Genomic DNA, 23641 nt, shown 5'->3' with positions numbered 1-23641 from the left:
GGCCCCTGGCCTCTTAAGTGAGATGGGCGCACAACCCCAGAGTCTGTCAAGACTGGCCCGTACGGGCAGGGGTACCTTTACCTTTACCTTATTGGAGAGGAGACAAGCATTTTCATTCTCTCAGCAAGTTCAGCATATCTAAGAACTTGGCATTTTACAAAAAAAAGTAAAATGCAAAGAGTTGGGTTTGGAGGAGTGCAAAACTGCCTTCTTTCTTGGACCATGTCCTGAACGGATTTACATTGGTATCTTGGTTCTCAAACGCCTTGGTTCTCAAACAACGTGGAACCCAAACCCTGCAAACTCGGAAGTACATGTTCTGGTTTGCGAACTTTTTTCAGAAGCCAAACGTGCTCCGTTTTGAGTGTTACACTTCCGTTTTGAGTGTTATGCTGAGGTCTGTCTGATTTTGCTGTTTATTTTGCGTTTTTGCTTTTGTGGCTCTTTTTTGTTTTGTTTTTGTGGCTGTGTGGAACCCAGTTCAGCTACCGACCGATTGATTGTGTGACTGCAGTACATTTTTTTATTGCTTTCATTTTATGGATCAATGGTCTCGTTAGATAGTAAAATTCATGTTAAATTGCTGTTTTAGGGGTTGTTTTTAAATGTCTGGAACGGATTAATCCGTTTTGCATTACTTTCTATGGAAAAGCGCGCCTTGGTTTTGTAACGCTTTGGTTTTGAAACCGACTTCCGGAACGAATTAAGTTTGAGAACCAAAGTACCACTGTAATCAGTCCAGACTGAAAAAAATGTTAGGGAAAGCTGATTCTCCCCCAGCTGACCACTCCATTGTCCAAAATGAAAGGATGCCCCCCCCCAACCATACTTTTTAATAGCCTGGCTGTGGATGTGGAACAATAAGGGCTTGCCTAATGGACCATTCAGCTGGTCTGCATTTAAAACTTCCTTGGAATGCAAGTCACATTCTGCCCAAGCTGGGGTCCAGAGACAGTTTTGCTCACTCTCACCCTTAGCACGTGTGACTCTGAGACGATTTAGAAAGTTGGTGCTCTGGAGGAAGGAGGAGGAGGAGGAAGGATGGGTGGTTCTGTCAATTTTGCTTCTTGTCAGCTTCTCGTTTTTCCAATGTTTAGCTTACCGCACTTCCACATCGGTTTGCAATATATTTTTTTAAGGCCTTGTGAAAATTCCACACCGTTTGCGAAATTCTTTCTTTAAAGGCCTTCTGAAAACGAGTGAACAAACAAATAAATAGTACAGTACAAATAAATAGTAGAGTGTATGCATTTTTCTACATGTTAATGCAGCTGGAGACTGTACTTGGTGGGGCAATGCAGCCACATGGGTGGGGTGTAAATAAAAGAATAATAATAATTCAGAGTAATTCAGGGAAGTGCCAATTTTAAAGTACAGTGGTACCTTGGGTTACAAATCCCTCAGGTTACAAACTCTTCGGGTTACAGGCTCCACTAACCCGAAAGTAGTGCCTCGGGTTTAGAACTTTACCTCAGGATGAGAACAGAAATTGCGTGCCGGTGGCCTGGCGACAGCAGGAGGCCCCATTAGCTAAAGTGGTACCTCAGGTTAAGAACAGTTTCAGGTTAAGAACGGACCTCTGGAAAGAATTAAGTTCGTAACCAGAGGTATCACTGCATGGCCTTTTTGTTTGTGTTTGGTCTACGAACACTTAGGACGTGCAAGCTGAATCAAATCTCTCCCCCATCCCTAAGAAAGAGACAGGCAGCCTTTTTGGGGTGTCTGGGAGAGCATGGAAGAGGGAAGAGTGGGACATAAATTTAATGAATAAAACCAGAGATTGAAGGACCTCGGCCTCCGTCGCAGCCTCTGATCGTTTCCCTTGAGCAGGGACCCACGATGACGTCCGGCTCTATAGCCTGTTTAATATAATGGTTAATTCTCTGCTGGCAGGGAGTCAGGACTGTAGGGCATCCACAGAGCTTTGCAGCTTTCCACAGCAGGCCAGTTAAGCTGGGCTGGCACTGGGATCCCAGCTGCCGGGCATTCTTGCCTACATAGCTGGGATTCCTTGCCTTCCTTACCCCTTCAGCGCATTTTGCGGTTTTTTTCCTTTTCTTTCTCCAGGAGGCCCTGGGAGATCTCTGGGTTGCAGGGGGTTAAAAACCAGCTGGGCAACATGAGGATACCCTCAGCTGCTGACAGGAGCTGGGGGTGGAGTGGGGTGGGCAAGGGACCACAGCAGCACCCCAATTTGTTATCTGATGGACGTCCCTGCAGAAAATACCCTTTAATCCCGCTGAGGCTTTAATATGAGCCAGAGTTTAGCCCCATAACATGTTTTTAATGTTTAGAGTTCAGCCCAAGGCCACCATTTCAGGTTTAAGTAGATTTCAGTGGTGGGTTGGTGGGAGACTCATAGCAAAGTTCAGTGGTCTGCTCTTGGGTATATATTTGTGGTTTCTCTGCACGGTTCAATTTCCCCCTCCTTATCAGTAATAATGATGATGATATAATAGAATCATCATCATCATCATCATCAACAACAACAACAGTATTCTACCTCTTCTCCAACCTGCTCTTGGACATATTCACAGCTTTTACAATTTTTAAAAAACATTATTATTATTACTACAGTGGAACCTCGGAAGCCGACGCCTTTGAACTCAGACGTTTCGGCTCCCGAGTGATCGAAACCCGGAAGTGATTGTTTCGGTTTCCGAACAATTTTCAGAAGCCAAACATCTGGGGCAGCTTCCAATTGGCTGCAGGATGCTCCTGCAGCCAATCAGAAGCTGCGCCTTGGTTTTTGAACTGTTCCGGGAGTCGAGCAGACTCCTGGAACGGATTAAATTCGAAAACCAAGGTACGACTGTATTATTAACATTTCTTTCCTACCTTTCATTTAGGATACGTATAGCTCCAGATTCTCTCTCCCTCACCCTTGCAATTTATCCTCACAAGAACCCTGTGAGGCAGATTAGGTTGGGCACAGTGATAGTTGGTAGCCCAAACTTCAACCAATGAGCTTCAGAGCTGACACAGGATTTTTAAAGGTCTTGGTTGGGGTTGCTGACTTACAGTTTTCAGCGTTATAGGTTCTCCAGAGAAGAATCACATTAAGGACAGTGTTCTGCCTCCTGCTTCCTCTGAAATCTGGAATGGAGAACCTGTGGCTCCCAGATGTTTGCTTCCAACTCCCATCAGCTCCAGCCAACATAGTAAAGGACGATGGAAGTTGAAGTCCAGCAATACACCCCTGCTTTAAACAGACCCAAACAACACTAAAGGAAAGCATTTTTTGTACATGGGATGAGTGCATCTCCATCACTGCTTGATACCATTGCATACCCGGGATCATTTGTTATTTGTTTGCATGCTTATTAGGGTCGCCATATGCCCAGAATTTCCTGGACATAGTCGGAGTACGGCAGTCGGAAGCAGTGTCCAGGCGGAAATTGCTGAAATGTCTGGGGGAAATCCGGACATATGGCAGCCCATGTCAGAAATCTAGATTTTGCTGAAGTTCCTTGAAAATTGCTCAAAAGCTTTATTATTATTTTTTGAAATTTTGCAAAAATGGGAACACTAATGTTTATAAACTACATTTCCACATAAAATATTGCAAGGCGGCATCCGAGTGAAAAACACACAGGGCTGCGTTAAAAACAACAAGAATGGCAGATGTCAGTTTAACCCGAGGGAAACAGAAGGTGTGGGTGACTTCTTGGTTGGGGTGGCACCCCAAATTTCCCATAGCCCCTCAACCCCCTCCTGATCCATACCCGTGGGAGATGTCCCATAGAATTATAGAATTGTAGAGTTGGAAGGATCCCTGAAGCTCATCTGGTCCAACCAGTTCAAGCTATTTGCCTTACTAACCCAGATTTGACTATATTGACTGCTATTTGCTCTCCAGGGTTTGGGGCAGGATCTTTCCCCCCCCCCAGGTCTGAGACCTTCTGCATGCAAACATCTGCCCTACTGTGTACTATATAATAGTTCCATCTTTTAGAGAGAGCAGTCGTTGTCGAAGGTCTGAAAATTTCCCGGCCCTGGAGTGTGGCAGTTTCTCCCGATTCTTCTACTAGATATGGGATTCCTCCTCCTCGTTGAATCCGAAGGGGGTGTCCCGGATCAATGCCTTGATTCATCCCCCTTTTCCCTTTCACTTTGGCACCCCCTTGCCCCACGGCCTGTCAGCTGCTGTTTACTAGCCTTAGATCAAGGCAGCTGTTGGGACATTCCAGCAAAGGATTGTGGGAGCAGCTGGCCTACAGCCCTTTCACCCCCACCCACCCCCACTTCACCCACCACCCCCAACCTACTGGTCAAGAAACAGCAGGAGGGGAGTGTGGCCTGGGTTCATAGGAAACAGATTTGGATTCCTGCGACTGTTTCTTAGGGAAGCTGCGCCGAGTTAGTGGAGTGTTTATTTGGAACATTTCCCCCTCACAATATGAGAACGTCTTATGAAGGAACGTTCTTTGAAATGCCCTGTGTCTTGTAGAGTGTGCATACTCTTGATTATTAAGCAATTTGATTCACTCATTAACTGGAAATGTTCTGGCCTCTGCCTTTGAGCCAGTTGCCCACACATTTTGGGGAGAATGCGTTTCCAGAAACAGGTGCTTCAGGATGGTTTGTTTATTGAGCATTCTTCCTGATTCATTTGCAGGAAGAGATTAGACGACTGTTCACTATTTAACGAATGTTCGTTCCGATTTATTCTTTATTTTTTTGTGGGGAGGTTAGATGATGTTGCATCAAAGCAAGTGTCAACGGGCCGTGTGTCTCACTGCCTTTCCCCTCCCCCTTATTGCGAAAAGTCTGAGTTTTGGGTGGGTGGGTTTGTTGTGTGAGACCTCCCAGTCAGCCATAATTGCACAACCTGAATCTGCTAAGTCTGTAATTCGAAACAATGACAGCCTCAGGTCTGAATGGATGCCACATCGCTGAGGACTTAAAATTGAGGGGCTGATTACTTTAAAAAATAATGACCAGGGTGGTAAAATCTCTGTGTCTCTGTGTGTTAATTCTTTGCCTCAAACCTTTCGCAGTCTGGATCCTTCTCCCTCCGGAGGTGATTCTTTTCCTGAGAAAGAAGGTTCTCATTTTGCGGGAATCACCTGGCCTGCGTGACTAGGCTAGTCAGATGAAAACGTCATACAAATTGTGTAGAAATATTGGTTCTGAAGCAAGTGTTTCGAACTGCCCTCTGGGGGGTGAGGTGCCCAGAGCCCAGAAATGCCTACTCAGATATATTTGAATTTTGATTCAGATAGATAGATAGATAGATAGATAGATAGATAGATGATAGATAGATAGGTTATAGAGTGCAGTGATGGGGTGGGGAGGTGTAGAAACAGACCCCAAGAAGTACAAGAAATACAGTGGTGCCCCGCAAGACGAATGCCTCGCAAGACAGAAAACTCGCTAGATGAAAGAGTTTTCCGTTTTGGAGGTGCTTCACAAAACGAATTTCCTATGGGCTTGCTTCGCAAGACGAAAATGTCTTGTGAGTTCCCACAGGTTTTTTTCCCTCCCCCCCTTTTTCTAAGCAGCTTATCCGCTAAGCCGCTAAAAGCCGCTAATAGCGCTAATAGCGCTAATCCGCTAAGCCATCAATGGGCTTGCTTCGCAAGACGAAAAAACCGCTAGACGAAGAGACTCGCGGAACGGATTCTTTTCGTCTTGCGAGGCACCACTGTACAATCATACCTCGGGTTACAGCCACTTCAGGTTGCGTTTTTTTGGGTTGCGGACTGCCGAAACCCGGAAGTACCGGAACGGATTACTTCTGGGTTTCAGCAGTTGCGCATGCGCAGAAGCTCCGAATCGCAACCCATGCATGCGCAGACGCAGGTTGCGAACGCTGCGGGTTCTGAACACGCATCCTGCATGGATCACATTTGCAACCCGAGCGTCCACTGTATTTAGGGAGAAATACGCTACCTTAGGATAGGACCCTCAGAAGAAAGACCATTGAAGACTGAGCATGCTAAGTGTCCACAGAAAGTCATTGAGAAGAAGAAGAAAAAGACGGATAATCTGGTGGAATGGGAGTGGCATGAAGTATCCTGGAATGGGGCATAGCTGACTGGCTGGTACCCTGAACTGGAGTTCCCCGCTTTGCCCTCATTTTGTTTTGCTTGTCATCACTTTGACGTTGAAACGGCTTGATCAGGGCCTCTGGCAAAGGTCCAGTTGTATTACTTAAGAGCCTTTAAACTGCTCACGACGTAAATCAATAGGGTTGGGGTGCCCACCAGTTGATGAATCAAATGTTGTCAATTGACTGTCCTTTAATGACCACGGTCAACTATTATCAAATAATCTGAGGCTGCTGTCGGGTAGATACTGGTTCAGTGTTTTAATTTCATTGCTTAATTGCATCTGACAGCATATGGGGGGGGGTCTTTCCTCCCCAGTTTTCCGCAGGTTCCTCTTGCTCTGCACTATTAGCACAAAACTAGATATTACTAGCAAAAATGTGTGTTTCTGAATCCCAATGAGAACTTTGTTTATGGGGAAAATAGCTTTGTCGCTGACTGCGGGTGGGGGAAGGACCCGTTTAGAGCAGAGATGAGGATGGGGAGTGGGGAGGCAGTGGGGTTTGTGGTCTGGAGAAGGGAGTGTTGGCTGGGGAGAGGCCTGAGAGACATTTCCTTCTTCCTGTGCGTGGTCTGAAAAAGACACATTGTGTGGAAGCCTTGCTGAAGCAAAGTAGGTCTGGGCCTAGCCAGTACCTGGGTGAATATGCACCTGGGAGCCCAAGGCTGACTTTGGCAATGGGAGAAAGGCAGTATATAAATGCAATTAAAGAAAATGAAAAAACCCAGTTGCCTCACGAAACACTTCCTCTCATCTTGGGTTCTAGTTATATACTTACCCTTGCAAATACAGAGTGGGGAAAATGGCAGGCGGAGACAGAGCTAAGTGCCACCTTCTCCCCAGAATTGCTTTTCATAAAGCAAAAATTGGGACTTAAAATTATTCATTTGCTTGCAATACCTGCTTTGGCCCTTTGCCATTTTATAGCTGCTATTTTGCATGTTTCATTTCTGTAATTATACCTTTTTTCAAAACGTGTCTCCTTGGTCTGCCCTGGAAGCTCCCAAGATGATAAACAATATCACTTTGACCTCAGCCAGTCCCCAACTTGCTTGCCTTTTTACTTACAACTCCTCCAGGGGGTGGTGCTAGCTGCCATATTCCTCCTCTGTAGTCTCAGTGTTGCATTTGTAGAACTCAACAGGGTCAAGGATGGGACACACCTAGAATTAGTTGGCTCCTGCTTGTCCTCCAGCCATCATACCTGTCCCAATGGGCACCAGCCAACGCTGCCTTAAACCATGGTTCGTCATTGGCTTACGAATCATGGCTTGCTAGGTACATTCAGCTAAGTTTTACGCGGGTGGTGCTGTGGTCTAAACCACTGAGCCTCTTGGGCTTGCCGATCAGAAGGTCAGCGGTTTGAATCCCACAATGGGGTGAGCTCCCACTGCTCTGTCCCAGCTTCTGCCAACCTATCAGTTTGAAAGCACGCCAGTACAAGTAGATAAATAGGCAGGAAGGTAAACAGCGTTTCCGTGCGCTCTGGTTTCCATCACGGTTTCTCGTTGCGCCAATAGTGGTTTAGTCATGCTGGCCACTTGACCCGGAAAGCTGTCTGTGGACAAACGCTGGCTCCCTTGGCCTGAAAGCGAGATGAATGCTGCAGCACCATAGCTGCCTTTGACTGGACTTAACTGTCCATGGGTCCTTTACCTTTACTTAGAGCAGGCTCATTGAAATTAATGGTTACAGCCAAGTTAGGTTCATTGATTTCAGTGGGTCTCTTCTAAGCGAAACTCAGTGGAGTGCCACCTGATGAGTCTGGATTCGACCATCACACAAAGCCAAGCTTAATTGTGGCTTCTCATTTTGTTTCTCTTGCAGAGTGAAACAGGAGCGATTGGGTAGTGTACTGCTCATTCGCAATGAACAATGGCCAGTTCTAATAAATAGAGTCATTGTTTGACCCCACTGGAACACATCTCCTCAATAGCTGACCTAGTCACCAACTGAGTTACTTTTTTTTTTTTTTTTTTAGTCTAGTCAAATACTCGTTCCTGTAAATCAGCCTTGGGGTCTCCCAAATGCACCGAGTTCGCTCAACCACAAATTTGGCATCTGGCCTTTCTGCCTGCGATAATCACGTGTTTGGCTGCTGTCAGTGTCTCAGCGCCAGTCCACTTCTGGCCTGAATAGGGAAGCCAGGACAATGGCAGGATGCTGGTGACTCCGGAGCATGGAATGTGTGCTATTCACTAGCACAGAGAAAGTGCCTGACCCTCGGAAGAGGAGGGTTGCCCATTCATGTTGAGTCACCTTGCTGTTGTACTCTGCTATCTGTGCGAGACCCGCATGTGGCTAACTGCTGTTATCTACTTTTTTTGCAAACAAGGCATGAAGACTCAACTGTCGGTGTAATCATCGCAGAGCCCAGAGAGCATGGTGGGACTCGCAGCGCTTTGCTTGCTGCTCTCGGCGTCCCTCGGTACCTCGGAGTTGGAAGAGCACTTTGATCCAGGTGAGTTGGATGCAGGTGAGATAGGATGTGACCTGTTGGTTGAGGAGCGGGAAACTGGAGGGTTCCTTAGTGAGGTGCTGAAATGTGGTGCAGAAGGAGCACTGAGCTTACAGGATTTTATTGGGCAGAAGTGATGGAGATATGAAGGTCGGGCGAGAGGGCAAGGCCAAGTATAAGATGGAGAGCAAAGCAAGGGAATAGGAACTCAGGGCAAGGTTTTTAGGGGGCCGTTGCCAAACTGCCATCTGGTGGGCCTTTCTTCTACGTTGGTTAATCCCCAACATGGTTTTGTCCGATGCCTCTATCTTATTTCCGATGCACAGATGTGAGAGCTGTTGGTTGCTCATGAAACCAAAATGGCGCCATCTTGCACACAAGAGGGAGGAGAAAGCTCTGGAAGCAGCCTAATGGGGAATGAGCACCCTCAGTGGCCATGGAATGTTGAGGGGTGGGGGGAGACGGAATGGAGTATCTCGGAGAAGGGCATGGCAGACCGAATGGAACAGTGAATAGGAACACTCCACACTGCAACATTTTGTTGCAGGTTCCATTCGTAAGGATACTATCTATCTATCTATCTATCTATCTATCTATCTATCTATCTATCTATCTACCATCTATCTATCTGTCTGTCTGTTTCCTGCAGATCAGGACTGGGGAACCTGTGGCCCTCCAGATGTTGTTGAACTCCAGTTCCTATCGGCCCTAGCCAGCCTGGCAAATGGACAGCAGTTGTAGTCCAATGACATCTAAAGGGCCAAAGATTCCCCATCCTCTCTGCCCATGAAATAAGCTTCACTGTCACATCTTGCAGCAGTGGATTCTACATTATGCAAGGAAGTTTTCCTTGCTGTTATTGTCTGTTCTGAATTATCTGTTTCATTCTGTACCCCAAAATTCTAGCATCACCAGAGGAGATTTAAGAAATTAAAAAAGAACCTCTAGCCGTTTTCTCCACACCCTTCATAATATTATCAACTTCTAACATATCATATTTTTAATATATTTTTTTGGTAAACTAAAAATCCCCAAGTGCTTTAGCCCAGGCACGTGCAACAGGTAGATCGTGATCTACCAGTAGATCACTAGACGTCTGTGGTAGATCACTGGCTCCCCACAAAGAAGCTAAACAACTTTGGCTCCCCTGAAAAAACAGCCCCCTGTACCCCCCAGACTTTGGGCCTGGACTTTGACCTGGACAAAAAAAGGGGGGTAGATCACTGCCAGTTTATGACTCTGTGAGTAGATCGCAGTCTCTTGGGAGCTGGCCAGCCTGTTCTTCAGTCCAGCCTTATTATTTTGGTTTGCTTACCCTTTTCTGCCCCTTTCACCAACCCTGTGATTTCCCGTTTGAAATGGAGCGTCAGCACAGCATATAGGATTCCAAAATGGGACTGCATCATACATAATATATGAAGGGCAGCATTATGATGCTGGCAGTTTTATCCTCTCTGTCTTCCCTAATCACCCCTAGCATGGAATTTGCCCCTTTGGCAGTATTCCAGAGTATCACAAAGTGTTCCAGGCAACGGAACATTGAGCTGAAAGCTTGCAGAACATTAACAGAGTGTTAAAACTTAGTGTGTCTCTAGAAAAGGACATCCTTGGTGTGTTTTTTTTTTTAAAAAGTGTCCATCTCTTGTGTGTGAAATTAGAGCACCCTCTGGTGGAAGTCGTTGACATCTAGTACTAAGTGTTCTGCTTTTTGTAGGTAGGATAGTAAAAATGGTAAAAAAGGTAACGGACCCCTGGACAGTTAATTCCAGTCAAAGGGGACTATGGGGGTGCAGCGCTCATCTCACTTTCAGGCCGAGGGAGCCAGCGTTTGTCCATAGACAGCTTTCCGGGTCATGTGGCCGGAAACCGCTTCTGGCACAACGGGACACCGTGATGGAAACCAGAGCGCACGGAAATGCTGTTTACCTTCCTGCTGCAGCAGTACCTATTTATCTACTTTCACTGGCGTGCTTTCAAACTGCTAGGTTGGCAGGAAGTTGGGACAGAGCAATGGGAGCTCTCTCCATTGTGGGGATTCAAACCGCGACCTTTCAATCGGCAAGCCCAAGAGGCTTAGTGGTTTAGACCACAGCGCCACCTGTGTCCCAGGTAGGACAGTAGCCTTATGTTTGTCTGATTCTTGGATTTTTCAAAAAGGAATTGCACAGTGCAATTGTGTCACTAGGCTTGATCCCTAGTGAGGCTTGACACCTCAGAGGATCTCAGTGACTGAGATGGAGCATACAGAAACAGGCAGTCCCTAAGGTACTTTGAGCCCAAGTTGTTTGGGGCTTTGTGGATTAACACAAGCACCTTGAAACAGGCCTGGTAGCAAACAGACAGGCAAAATGAGTTTTGATATACAAGGCTCAACCCTGTGACAGTTTACTACTCAGATGTAAGTCTCACTTTTTCCCCAGCGGGGCATATTCCCATGATACACAGGATAAGCTGAGAATATAGACTGAGAGAACTAATTCAACACAGGATGGTGCTAGAATGTGGCTGCCATGTTTTTATGGTGGTGGCCATATTTTCCCGCCCCCCCCCCCATTTTCAAAATGGAGTCCCAAGGCCTGCGTTCTTCAGTGCCTTTGGGCATCAGTATCTAGCCAAGCCTGCCTTTTGGTGGTGTCAGGCCTGGTTATAAGAGCGGACATGTTAAGCAGGGAATATGATTGTGCATGGTGTAGAGAAAGTGGATAGGAAGAGCTTTTCCTTTGCCTGGGGCTATACAACGAAGCTGAATATTGGAAGTTCTAGGACAGACAAAAGGAAGTGTTTCTTCACACAGAACAGGGTTAAGCTATGGAATTCTCTCCCACAATTAGCAGTGATGGGCACCAGCTTGGAGCTCTGCTGTGTTGGTGCTGATCATTCACTTCATAGTCATCTGGTTATCCACTATGGGGGGGGGGGGAGGATTCTGGTATAGATGGGTCCCTTTGTCCTGATCTGGCAGAGTTCCTCTTATGTTCTCAAGTCTCATTAAAAGCATCCCATCCTAGGTTAACTTGCAACCCATTGGTTTCAATGTGACATACTATAATTGATGTTATGCGGATCAGGCCAGTACAGTATTAATAGCTCATGATTTTTGCAGAGGGGTGTGTAGAATGCAAAGGGGTCATCTTTGCTCTTCATTCTCTTGCTTCCTTTGCAGCTAAGTGTCGCTATGCATTGGGCATGCAGGATCGCACCATTCCGGATGAGGCCCTCTCAGCCTCCAGCTCGTGGTCTGACTCGACGGCCGCCAAACACAGCAGGTGACGATGGCCTTTGAAATGTAAAGTTGTAACTTGCTTTTCCCCCTTGCAGTTGTACAATACATTTCAGTTGTTCACAGTACACTGCCCTCATAGACCTGACGAAGGTCTTTTGACCAGGTCACCTGGAAAGGACTGTTCACGCTGTTCAGTAAGATAGGATGCCCGCCCCAAGCTCCACGATAATAATAATAATAATAATAATAATAATAATAATAATAATAATAATAATAATTTATTATTTGTATCCCGCCCATCTGGCTGAGTTTCCCCAGCCACTCTGGGCGGCTTCCAACAAAGATTAAAAATACGTTAAAATGTCACACATTAAAAACTTCCCTGAACAGGGCTGCCTTCAGATGTCTTCTAAATGCCAGGTAGTTGTTTATCTCTTTGACATCTGATGGGAGGGCGTTCCACAGGGCGGGCACCACTACCGAGAAGGCCCTCTGCCTCGTTCCCTGTAAGCTCACTTCTCGCAGCGAGGGAACCACCAGAAGGCCCTTGGAGCTGGACCTCAGCATCCGGGCGGAACGATAGGGGTGGAGACGCTCCTCCAGGTATACTGAGCCGAGGCCGTTTAGGCCTCCCACATGTCCTTCCACGTGAACATGTGCGGCACCGTCCAGTACGACTGTCGTTCTTGGACCCCTTCCCTATAAAGAGCAGTGTGAAATAGGGCCGTGTTCCTACCCCAACTCCCTTTGGCGTGGTCTTCCTGTTGCCCTCTTATTCCTTCAGCTCAACGTTGTGGACATCCATCCAAAGAGGGATGGGGGTGGTCTGCTCAACCTGGCGTGCGAGAAAAATAGCATGCAAGAGGTGCTAGGTAAAGATAAAGGGACCCCTGACCATTAGGTGCAGTTGTGGCCGATTCTGGGGTTGCGGCGCTCATCTCGCTTTATTGGCCGAGGGAGCCGGCGTACATTCTGGGTCATGTGGCCAGCATGACTAAGCTGCTTCTGGCAAACCAGAGCAGCGCACGGAAATGCCGTTTACCTTCCCGCTGGAGTGGTACCTATTTATCTACTTGCACTTTGACGTGCTTTCGAACTGCTAGGTTGGCAGGAGCAGGGACCGAGCAACAGGAGCTCACCCCGTGGCGGGGATTTGAACCGCTGACCTTCTGATTGGCAAGTCCTAGGCTCTGTGGTTTAACCCACAGCGCCACCCGCATCCCTTGCAAGAGGTGCTAGGGAGACTTAAATGTGATTTGTGAAATGTGCCCCTGCCCAAATACAGGTTTGTTAACATATCCACCTTTCTGTCTTCTCCCTTTTCTTGCTCTCCAGGTTGGCGTTGAGCGAGGGAGATGGAGCCTGGTGCCCTGCAGGACCCGTCTACCCTAACGATGCAGAGTACTTGGAGATAGACCTGCGGCGGCTGCACTTCTTAACCTTGGTGGGAACGCAGGGTCGCCATGCGAGTGGTCATGGCAAAGAGTTTGCCCGCTCATACCGGCTGCACTACAGCCGGGACGGGCACCGCTGGATGCCTTGGCGGGACCGGTGGGGCAACGAGGTAAGCGAGGGGCGGAGCTGAAGTGAGCGCAGGTGAAGGCAGCCAATGGGAGGCGGGGAGGCGGGGCTAGCGGAAGGCGTGGCATTCACAGATTCCACTCATGAGATCAAATTTTAGGCTAAGTTGTGATGTCATTGCTTAAAGAAATATTAGTGGACGGCTACAAAATGTGGAATCGCATTATTATTCATTAGGGACGTGGGTGGTGCTGTGGTCTAAACCACAGAGCCTAGGACTTGCCGATCAGAAGGTCGGCGGTTCGAATCCCCGTGATGGGGTGAGCTCCCATTGCTTGGTCCCTGCTCTTGCCAACCTAGCAGTTCGAAAGCACGTCAAAGTGCAAGTAGATAAATAGGTACCACTCCGTCAGGAAGGTAAACGGCACTGTTCTGGTTTCCGTGCACTTCTCTGGTTCTCCAGGAGCAGCTTAGTCATGCTGGCCACATGACCCGGAAGCTGCACGCTGGCTCCCTCGGCCAATAAAGCAAAATGAGCGCCACAACCCCAGAGTCTGCCACGACTGGACCTAATGGTCAGGTGTCCCTTTACCTATTCTGTATTTTTTTAAAAAAATCTTTAGCAGGTAAAGATTTCATTTTTCAATGATCAAAATTAGATGGGTTTTCATAAAATAATCTTAATTGCCAGGCAACTTACCGTTGTTTTAGGGCAGAGTTTGAAACGTTTAGAGAAGCACTTAAAGTAGTTGCCAAGGGAAGGGAAGTTCCAGGTGTTTGGTGGGAATGGAGCAGGTTGTGTGAAAGCTTTTTATCTGGGCTTGCTTTCAAGGCTTACAGAGCCCTTTGGAAATCTGTAGCACCAACAAAGTCTTTTTCTTCCTCGGGTGGAAAACCTGTTTCTGTTCTGCCCTTCTTCAGACTACAGGTGGAATGTGCCTTTTCTCAGTAGCAGATGGAATAGGTTTTTGGAAAAACGCCTGGGGGGTGGGGCTGCAAGCCCCCGAAACTCTGAGCGTCCTTCGGTATGCGCAGCTCTGGAAAAGGCACCTCCCTTCTCTTCCAGTGCGCTTCCTAGTGACATATACCAGCTGGTATATGCAAACTAATCTTCTGGCATAACATCGTAGAGCTAATTTACTATTTAGTTACACACTATGTACAGACAAAAGCATAATTCTCTCCAGCTCCAAGAGAAGAAAAAGAAATAAATAAAATAAAATATAAATAATAAATAAAAGTGAAAGTGAAAGTGAAAGTACAGTGTAATAGTACCCGCAGCGGAAGAAATAAGACTCTCTTCCTTTCCCAGGAGGAGTGAAATTGCTAACATAAGGTGTGGTGTTGTTGCTTACGGTACTTCACCCCCCATCAGTTGCATCGCTGGAAGTTGAGGGGGCGAGGTGAGACAGTGGTGCACAGTCGTCACTGTGCAAACACACCTGCAGAGCCAATCTGGCTCTCCTGCTGGTGTGTTCGCACTGCACCAACCTCACCTCTGCCTTGCCCCTACCTCTCTGCCTCCCAGTAGGGAGAAGCGATGCAACTGACTGGAGGTCAGTTGAGCAGCAATGTCTCACCTACACTGCCCACTACTGAGAAAGGTGTATTTCATCATGGGAACCCCCACTCCACCTGCATTCTGAAGGGGGACAGGACCAGAAACCGGTTTTGCAGCCAGCCTCTCCACAAAAAGGGAATCCTGCACATGGGAAAACAGCATGTCAGGGAGAAGGCTGGGTTGGAACCCTTCTTGATGACCTGTAGTTTTCTGTTTGGATGGAGTTTTTCGCTCTCTGAAGTGGGAGAGCCCAGAAACAGGTTTACATCTCTTTGAGGACTGTGTTGGTTTCTGCTCTCTTCACTGTGCAGCGAAAGGCTTGTCACAAGACAATGTTTACATTCCACAGACAGCATTACTGTTGTGTTTCCCACGGGAAAAGGAGACTGGATGTGACGTACACTGGTTTCCTGTTTTTCACTGTTCTTTGCAGTTCAGTGTGATTCTCTCTGAGCTTCAGAGGAGAGAGGATGCAGTTTTCTGCTCCGGCAGAGACAAGATGGTTTTCTGTAATCTACCAGCTATGAAATGTAAATAAAGCAATATAGAGCATGTTGGCACGTATTCCTCATCATTCCGCTGTGCACTTGGATGCTACAAATCAACATTTTGGTTATGGCCCAGAAGACGCAGTCAAAGTGACGGATGGACTTCGGAGTGCCAGCAAAGGGATCGGAATGCAAAGGGACGGATCGGACGGTATCTGCGCATCAAGATGATTGATGAGGTATGTGCTACTGCTCCGGGCAGCCTGCCAGCAACTAATTAATGGCTTTATGGCTGGACTTTGAACTTTTATGTCCGTTTGCCGGGACCAGGCAGCGGCTATGCCTATGCTGGGGAAATCGAAAGTAACTTTTGGGCTGAAGCAGCTGCTGATAACAGTGACGCAGCATGATTTTAGGGAAGCAGAGGGAGGCACTTTTGAACTTGCCTTTGGAATGAGGCTTGAAGCAGCACAGACGCAGCTTGTATAAAGCAGCTTGCTTTAAAGCAGCAGAGATGACGCAGAAGGCTAATGCCAGAGTCATGATGGCCCTTCAGGATGCTTGTGGGATTCCCAAGCTCAATAAGAAAAATTATACGGACTGGGTTATCTATGCAGAGGCAATTCTGCGGAAAGAGGGTCTGTTTGATGTTATTACAGACACCCCCCCAGCTCCAATTACAGATGCATGGAAAGCTAAAGATTCCAAAGCAAGGGGAACTCTTACATTGATAGTATCCCCAGAAGAGCTCTGTCTATTGCGTGATAAGACCTCAGCCAGAGAAATTTGGGGCGCTTTGAGGGAGGCACACTTGAGGACAGAAGCTGGATCTACTATGTTTTATTTTAACAAGCTGCATAATATGGCTCTTGCTGAAGGTGGAGATGTGCGTACACATCTGATGGAGATGCAGAATCTGAGACATGAGCTGCAACAGAGAGGACTCAACTTTCCAGAGGCTGTGTATTCCTTCATGATACTACAATCTTTGGGTTCAGGTTGGGAGTCTGTTGCGACTCAGATTGCTGTACAGCCTACCGCTCAGCTGACAGTGGATTATGTTACTGCCGTGATTCAAAATGAAGCAGATCGCCGGGGTGCTGGCTGCATGGGAAAGGGGGAGTCTTCACAGACGTCATCCCAGAGTGCAGTGGAACCACCAGATGGCACCAAAGCTTTGAAGGCAGTGAAATGCTACTCCTGTGGACGTCTAGGCCATATGAAGAGGGAATGCAAATATCCCAGGGCCAAGACAGAGCAGCGCAGCGAAAGCTCATCGCGTGGAAAAGGCCAAAGCAGAGGCAAAGGTCCGGTGTCCAGGACAACGCAGCCCAAGGCAATGGTCTCACGCTTCACTCCAAAAGTTGCAGAGGTCCAGAAGACGTCTAGATCTTTCTTCGTTGTTGATTCAGCTGCAACCCACCACATGTGCAACGATAGGCGACTGTTCGTGTCTTTTACACCGCAGGAAGGTGCGATTCACCAGGCGGATGACCACACAATTCCCAGTAAAGGCTACGGAACTGTTGTTCTTCACAGTTTGGACTTATCGATACAGAATGTACTTTATGTGCCAGATGCCAAACATAATTTGCTCAGCGTCGGACAGCTGAATGAGCGGAACATTGACGTTTCCTTTAAGAACAAAAGGTGCATCATCACAAAGAAAAATGATTATGTATTGTATGCTGAATATGTTGATCGTTTATATGTTTTGTATTATGATGATGTTGTGCAGGATGATACTTGTTGCATTGCAGGTTCTAACAAATGTTTGCATGCAGAATGTATTCATGATTTTCATCGAAAATTTGGTCATTTGGGTTTTGAGGCAGTATCTAAAATGCCTGCCTTGGTTGAAGGTATGACTATTAAACCCTGCAGGTACCACATGAAGTGCAAGGCATGCGCAGCAAACAAGGTGAAAATGGCTGCGAAAGGTAAGGTGTCTAGTAGGCAAGCTACAGAACCATACCAAATTATTCATGCTGATTTGGTTGGACCACTAGCGCCCTCTTTGGGTGGAAATAGATACTTCATGGTTCTCATTGATGCATTTTCCAGGTATATTTATGTGTACAATCTCAAGCAGAAATCAGAGGCTTTTCCTAGGTTCAAGGAATTCTGTGCTTGGTTGGAAAATGTGCATGGTAAGAAGGTAAAGACTCCTTTCAGTGATCGCGGGGGAGAATTCACTTCTCAGCAGTTTGAAGCTTTTCTGTCTGAGAAAGGAATTCAACACGATTTGTCTAGTCCTCGCTCGCCATGGCAGAATGGACTTGCAGAACGAGCAAATCAGACATTGCTTCAAGGGTTAAAAACCTTGCTGCATGATGCAAATCTACCAGAGAGTTATTGGGCTGAAGCTCTCTCATGTTTCACTTACAGTTATAATCGCAGGTTATCTTCAGCGATTGGTTGTACCCCCTATGAGAAGATGTTTGGCAAAAAGCCATACATCAAACACATGAGAATTTTTGGTTCTGACATGTGGGTTCACTCACCACAAAACTCCAAGTTAGACAAGCGTGGATTGCATGGTATCTTTCTAGGTTATGAGAAAGGTTCTTACAGAATAAGGATGACTGACTCTAAGACTATTAAGCTCACAAGAAGTGTTGAGTACAATGCCAAGTGGGGGGAGAATGTGGGAATTTTCCAATGTTATCCTGATGACAGTGATGAGACTGAGGATAGTCAAAAGCAACTGCAGCAACCCACACCCACTGACGAAAGTTCTGATTCTGAGTCTGAAACTGAATCAGGTGATTCAGAGGATTTCAAGAGTGCGAAAGCCTCTATGCGACCCTCTGAAAGCTCTGATCAAGAATTGGAGGAACCATTGTTCACAATAGGTCGTTTTTCTCCTAAGAAGGAAGAAGAGAGTGTTGAAGACTTAAGGCTAATTCGCAGGTCACAGAGAGCAACAAAAGGTAGACCTCCAAAGAGATTTGCTGATGAGTTTGCTAAAATAGCAGTAACAGCTGTTAAAAGCTCCAAGAAGGTATTTGAACCTTCAAGTTTCCAAGAAATCCAGGATTTGGATTCAAAGGAAGCTGAACCATGGTTAAATGCCATGAAGGCTGAGCTTGATTCCTTGGAAAGGAACAAAACATGGGAACTTGTTCCAGTAGTTCCAGGAATGAAACTGCTTGGAAGCAAATGGGTCTTCAAAGCGAAGACAGATCAAAATGGCAAGATAGTCAGACACAAAGCCAGATTGGTAGCCAGAGGTTTTGCACAGGTACCAGGTGAAGACTATCACGAGACCTACTCACCCACAGTGAGGTATGAGAGCATTAGACTTATGCTCAAGCTAGCTGCAGAGGAGAATCTACACATTAGTCACCATGATGTGAATACAGCTTTTCTGTACGGATCTCTAGATGAATCACTTTATATGCTTCCACCTGATGGCGTACAGGTAAAACAGGGATTTGTTTGTGCTCTGAAAAGGTCCCTTTATGGTCTCAAACAAAGTGCACGGTGTTGGCACACAAAACTCACTGAAGTATTGTTTTCTCTAGGTTTTCAGCGAGGGAAAGCTGATCCATGTGTATTTGTCAAAGAGGAGGGGCAAAAGAAACTGTATTGTTTGTTTTATGTTGATGATCTTTTATTCTTTTGGGATGATGTCACAATGTACAATAACGCCCTAGCTCAACTGAAGGAACACTTTGACATGAAAGATCTTGGTGAGGTAAACAACTACCTATCTCTGGAAATAGAGAGAGATCAAGATGGTAACATTCTAGTACACCAGTCACGGAAAATTGCTGATGTGTTAAGCAAACTAAACCTGATGGATGCTAACCCTGTAGACACACCGATGACAACAGGTTATCAGGTAGATGACCCTGAAGAAGCATTTTCTGACACTACACTGTACAGAAGTGTGCTAGGCAAGCTAAACTTTATTGCCAGATGTTCAAGACCAGACATTGCTGTTAGCTGTAATTTGCTAAGCAGACAAGTCAACAATCCTACTGTTAAGGATTGGAAAGCTCTGAAACGCATAGCGCGGTATTTGAAAGGCACTATGCATTACAGACTGAGGTTTAACAATCAGAAGTCTGGTGGTCTTGAGATATTTGCAGATGCAAGTTTTGGAAGTGACACAACAGACAGGAAAAGCACGTCTGGAGTTTGCTATATGTACAATCAGGGTCTATTTGATTGGTCATGCAAGAAGCAAACAACAGTTAGCTTAAGTACTTGTGAAGCTGAACTGAATGCACTGTCTTATTCACTCAAAGATTGTGAATGGTTGTTACAATTGTGCAAAGACATGAAAATTCCTGTCAAATGTCCAATCCAGGTTTACCAGGACAACAAAGCATGTTTGGCTTTGCTGAATTCTGAAGGTTGTAAGCAAAGCACGAAGCACTTGCAATTGAAATTGCAACATGCTAGGGAACGTATTCAGAAGGGACTCGTAACGGTGTCCTATATGCCAGGTAATGAAATTCCTGCTGATGTATTGTCCAAGATTGTATCAAGGGATCAACACTGTACCTATGTGCAGAAGTTGGGTTTGTACTGACATTGTACGAACATGCTGCCCAGTGATGTTCACAGAAAGGGGGAGGATGTTGGTTTCTGCTCTCTTCACTGTGCAGCGAAAGGCTTGTCACAAGACAATGTTTACATTCCACAGACAGCATTACTGTTGTGTTTCCCACGGGAAAAGGAGACTGGATGTGACGTACACTGGTTTCCTGTTTTTCACTGTTCTTTGCAGTTCAGTGTGATTCTCTCTGAGCTTCAGAGGAGAGAGGATGCAGTTTTCTGCTCCGGCAGAGACAAGATGGTTTTCTGTAATCTACCAGCTATGAAATGTAAATAAAGCAATATAGAGCATGTTGGCACGTATTCCTCATCATTCCGCTGTGCACTTGGATGCTACAAATCAACAGACTGGCTCTGTGTCTAATAAATAGAGAGGACCTTTCCTAGTATGGTAGGCCGATCGCTTTGCTTATGCACTACTTCCCAGGTATAGTCCTGACAATGCACTGTACGCTGCTTAAACCAGAGATGGCTAGTGTGACTCCCTCCAGTTGTTTCTGGACTATAGCTTTTGTCAACCCTGATGGATTGGGCTGATGGAAGTCTGAGTTCAGCAGCACTCGGAAGGCCACAGGTTGCCCATTTCTGACTTTAAAAACTCCACCAATGTCTTTAAAAGTAAAGGGACCCCTGACCATTAGGGGTCCGACTCTGGGGTTGTGGCGCTCATCTCGCTTTATTGGCCGAGGGAGCCGGCATACAGCTTCCAGGTCATGTGGCTAGCATGACTAAGCTGCTTCTGGCGAACCAGAGCAGTGCATGGAAAAGCCGTTTACCTTCCTGCCGGAGCAGTATCTATTTATCTACTTGCACTTTGACGTGCTTTCGAACTGCTAGGTTGGCAGGAGCAGGGACCGAGCAACTGGAGCTCACCCCGTCACGGGGATTCGAACTGCTGACCTTCTGATCAGCAAGTCCTAGGCTCTGTGGTTTAACCCATAGCGCCACCCGCGTCCACAGCGCCACCCGCGTCCACCAATGTCTTTACTCAAATGCCAAAACTCAGAATTGCCATTGCCTGTGCAGGTTCCCGAACAATGACAGAAAACTAACTTCCTACCCCTTAGGTGATTTCGGGTAATGAAAATACAGAAGAAGTGGTGCTGAAGGACCTGGGCCCCCCGGTTATTGCCCGTTATGTCCGCTTCTACCCACGTGCGGACCGAGTCATGAGTGTCTGCCTGCGCGTGGAGCTCTATGGCTGCGTCTGGAAAGGTGAGCCAGCTGATTATTTTTTTGTCCTTTACGCAGCAACACGGTCCAGCTCTTTTCCTGCACTCACCTGCATATGCAGAGCCGGTGCGATGTGGTGGTTAGAGCAACCTTCCCCAACCTTGAGTCCCCTAGATGTTTTTGGACTACAACTCCCATCATCCCAACCCTTTGACCAGGCTTGATGGGAGTTATAGTTCAAGGAAAATACCTGGACAGCATCAGGTTTGATGGTATTAGGCTAGATAGACCAACCGTCTGACTCAACAGAAGGCTCTTTCGCATGTTCCTGTTTTCCACACCCCCTCTCTGTACGCGTGCCCTTGGGGTTTGCTCCACATACCCAATAGCCTTTGCTGCACATGAAGTTTGATCCTCCTGAGGACCAGGAGCTTGAGGTCTTCTTCTGAATGTGTTTGTTTCCTTCCACCAGATGGACTTCAGTCGTACACGGCTCCTCTCGGCCAGGTCATGCCTCTGGTTCCAGAACCAGTCTACCTGAATGACTCCACTTACGATGGGCACAGCGTCAGCAAGTGAGTGAGTGAACATCCCTGCCGCCCTGTTGTTGAATTCTGTGCTTGGGTGGCCCTAAAAGCATGGCAATCCCAGCCTGAAACTTCAGCTTCAAAGGGTGGGTTCAGATGACCAGGTTAGTCACATGACAGCTGCAGACATCACATGATGCATCTGAAGATTTCATCACATCTCAGTTCACTAGGTTATGTTAGACCGACCAGCTTTCCCTCAAGCTGGTGGTCTACAACTCCCATCAGCCCTTACTAGCGTGACCAATGGCCAGGGATTATGGAGTTGCAGTTCAAAATGTGTTCAGACGTTTTGTTCATCTCCTGAGAAAACAGGAAGGGAACTTCCATTTGGTCACCTTGTGAATGGGGCTGCAAGCTGGTTGTGTGACTCCACCCAAAGAGAGTTTCTCATTGTGTAATAGTTGTGGAGTTAAAACAGCCGGAAGCTCAGGGTGTCATCTGGGGCAAATCACGTTCTCAGCCTGGGTTGCCTTTTTTATAAAACGGAGGTGAGATAGGACTATGACAGGATTTGTGCTGGAAAAAAATGCAGACATGAGCAACAAGAACATTAACAGGAGGGCCCAGCGTTAGGTGGGTGACCCATAGCGATAGATAACTGCATGAGAAAAAGGAAAGAAGAGACGATTGGGGCTGAGTGAGAGAAGAAAACTAAATAACGGTGTCTAAAAATTATTAGCTACATATTGGCCACCTGCCTTATTACACCTTCTGCCACACCAGCCAAATTTTGAAAATATTGAGGAACCTTCTAAACACTATAGTTATGCTGCGGCAGCCAAGTTTTCTGTGTTCTTGATCTTGTAGTGTAGCTGTAGCATCGAAAGACCTGTAGCCAAGAGGAAGGCGCAACACTGTGGGTCTTTCCCATGGCATGGGGCCTTTTCTCTCCTGCACAGCCAGCCTCACCTGTCCGGTTCTGGAGGAGCTTGAGTGTCAAAGGGAAAGCAGGTAGCAAGTCAAAAACACATCAGAGGAGAGCGAGAGCATAGATAAGTACCCTGGGCAGCTCCAGGTCACCATACTGGCTGAAGCATCTTCCTCTTCATATCTGCCTTAGGATTATACTTTGGCCAGCAGAGTCCCCCTTGGAGCTGTCCAAGGTACCATTCTCATCTGCTTTCTCCTTTGTGACTTGCCTTCCAGTGAGCCTGCCACAGAAGATGTTGTCTCAGCAGGGAGCTAGAGCCAACCAAAACCTTATGTAGGCTGCCAAGACCCAGAGTGCATTCAGCTCTGGAGGAACCGACTGGGCTGTTAAAGGAGCCCTTGCTTATTTTGCAGTCTTTGACTTCTGCAAGGCTGGGAAGCTGGAGACACTCAGGGGACTCTGATCATAGAATCATAGAATCATAGAATCATAGAGTTGGAAGAGACCACAAGGGCCATCAAGTCCAACCCCCTGCCAAGCAGGAAACACCATCAGAGCACTCCTGACATATGGTTGTCAAGCCTCTGCTTAAAGACCTCCAAAGAAGCAGACTCCAACACACACCTTGGCAGCAAATTCCACTGTCGAACAGCTCCTACTGTCAGGAAGTTCTTCCTAATGTTTAGGTGGAATCTTCTTTCTTGTAGTTTGGATCCATTGCTCCGTGTCCGCTTCTCTGGAGCAGCAGAAAACAACCTTTCTCCCTCCTCTATGTGACATCCTTTTATATATTTGAACATGGCTATCATATCACCCCTTAACCTCCTCTTCTCCAGGCTAAACATGCCCAGCTCCCTTAGCCGTTCCTCATAAGGCATCGTTTCCAGGCCTTTGACCATTTTGGTTGCCCTCCTCTGGACACGTTCCAGTTTCTCAGTGTCCTTCTTGAACTTTGGTGCCCAGAACTGGACACAGTACTCCAGGTGAGGTCTGACCAGAGCAGAATACAGTGGCCCTATTACTTCCCTTGATCTAGATGCTATACTCCTATTGATGCAGCCCAGAATTGCATTGGCTTTTTTAGCTGCCGCCTCACACTGTTGGCTCAGAGGATGGTGGAAGGGCTGCTGTGT

The 23641-nt window shown here is 46.8% G+C and overlaps 1 protein-coding gene and 1 long non-coding RNA gene across 5 annotated transcripts in view; one reads left to right on the top strand and one right to left on the bottom strand.

The window, feature by feature from the left end:
• LOC307209207 overlaps window positions 1-23641 on the bottom strand; it is a 232941-nt gene that overhangs the window by 150906 nt on the left and 58394 nt on the right. The window lies entirely within an intron of this gene.
• Window positions 1-23641, top strand: part of DDR1 (discoidin domain receptor tyrosine kinase 1) — a 107007-nt gene that overhangs the window by 59822 nt on the left and 23544 nt on the right. For all 4 annotated transcript variants that reach the window (XM_079959455.1, XM_079959454.1, XM_079959456.1 and 1 more), the window contains exons 2-6: window positions 8390-8515; window positions 11676-11778; window positions 13071-13299; window positions 20942-21089; window positions 21520-21622. In XM_079959455.1, the coding sequence (XP_079815581.1) occupies window positions 8437-8515; window positions 11676-11778; window positions 13071-13299; window positions 20942-21089; window positions 21520-21622 (662 nt within the window). In that variant the 5' untranslated portion in view covers window positions 8390-8436. The remainder of the gene's footprint in view (window positions 1-8389; window positions 8516-11675; window positions 11779-13070; window positions 13300-20941; window positions 21090-21519; window positions 21623-23641) is intronic.

This window comes from Podarcis cretensis (assembly GCF_951804945.1).
Source record: "Podarcis cretensis genome assembly, chromosome: 2".
NCBI classification, from domain to species: Eukaryota; Metazoa; Chordata; class Lepidosauria; order Squamata; family Lacertidae; genus Podarcis; species Podarcis cretensis.
This window is presented reverse-complemented; position numbering and strand designations above follow the sequence as displayed.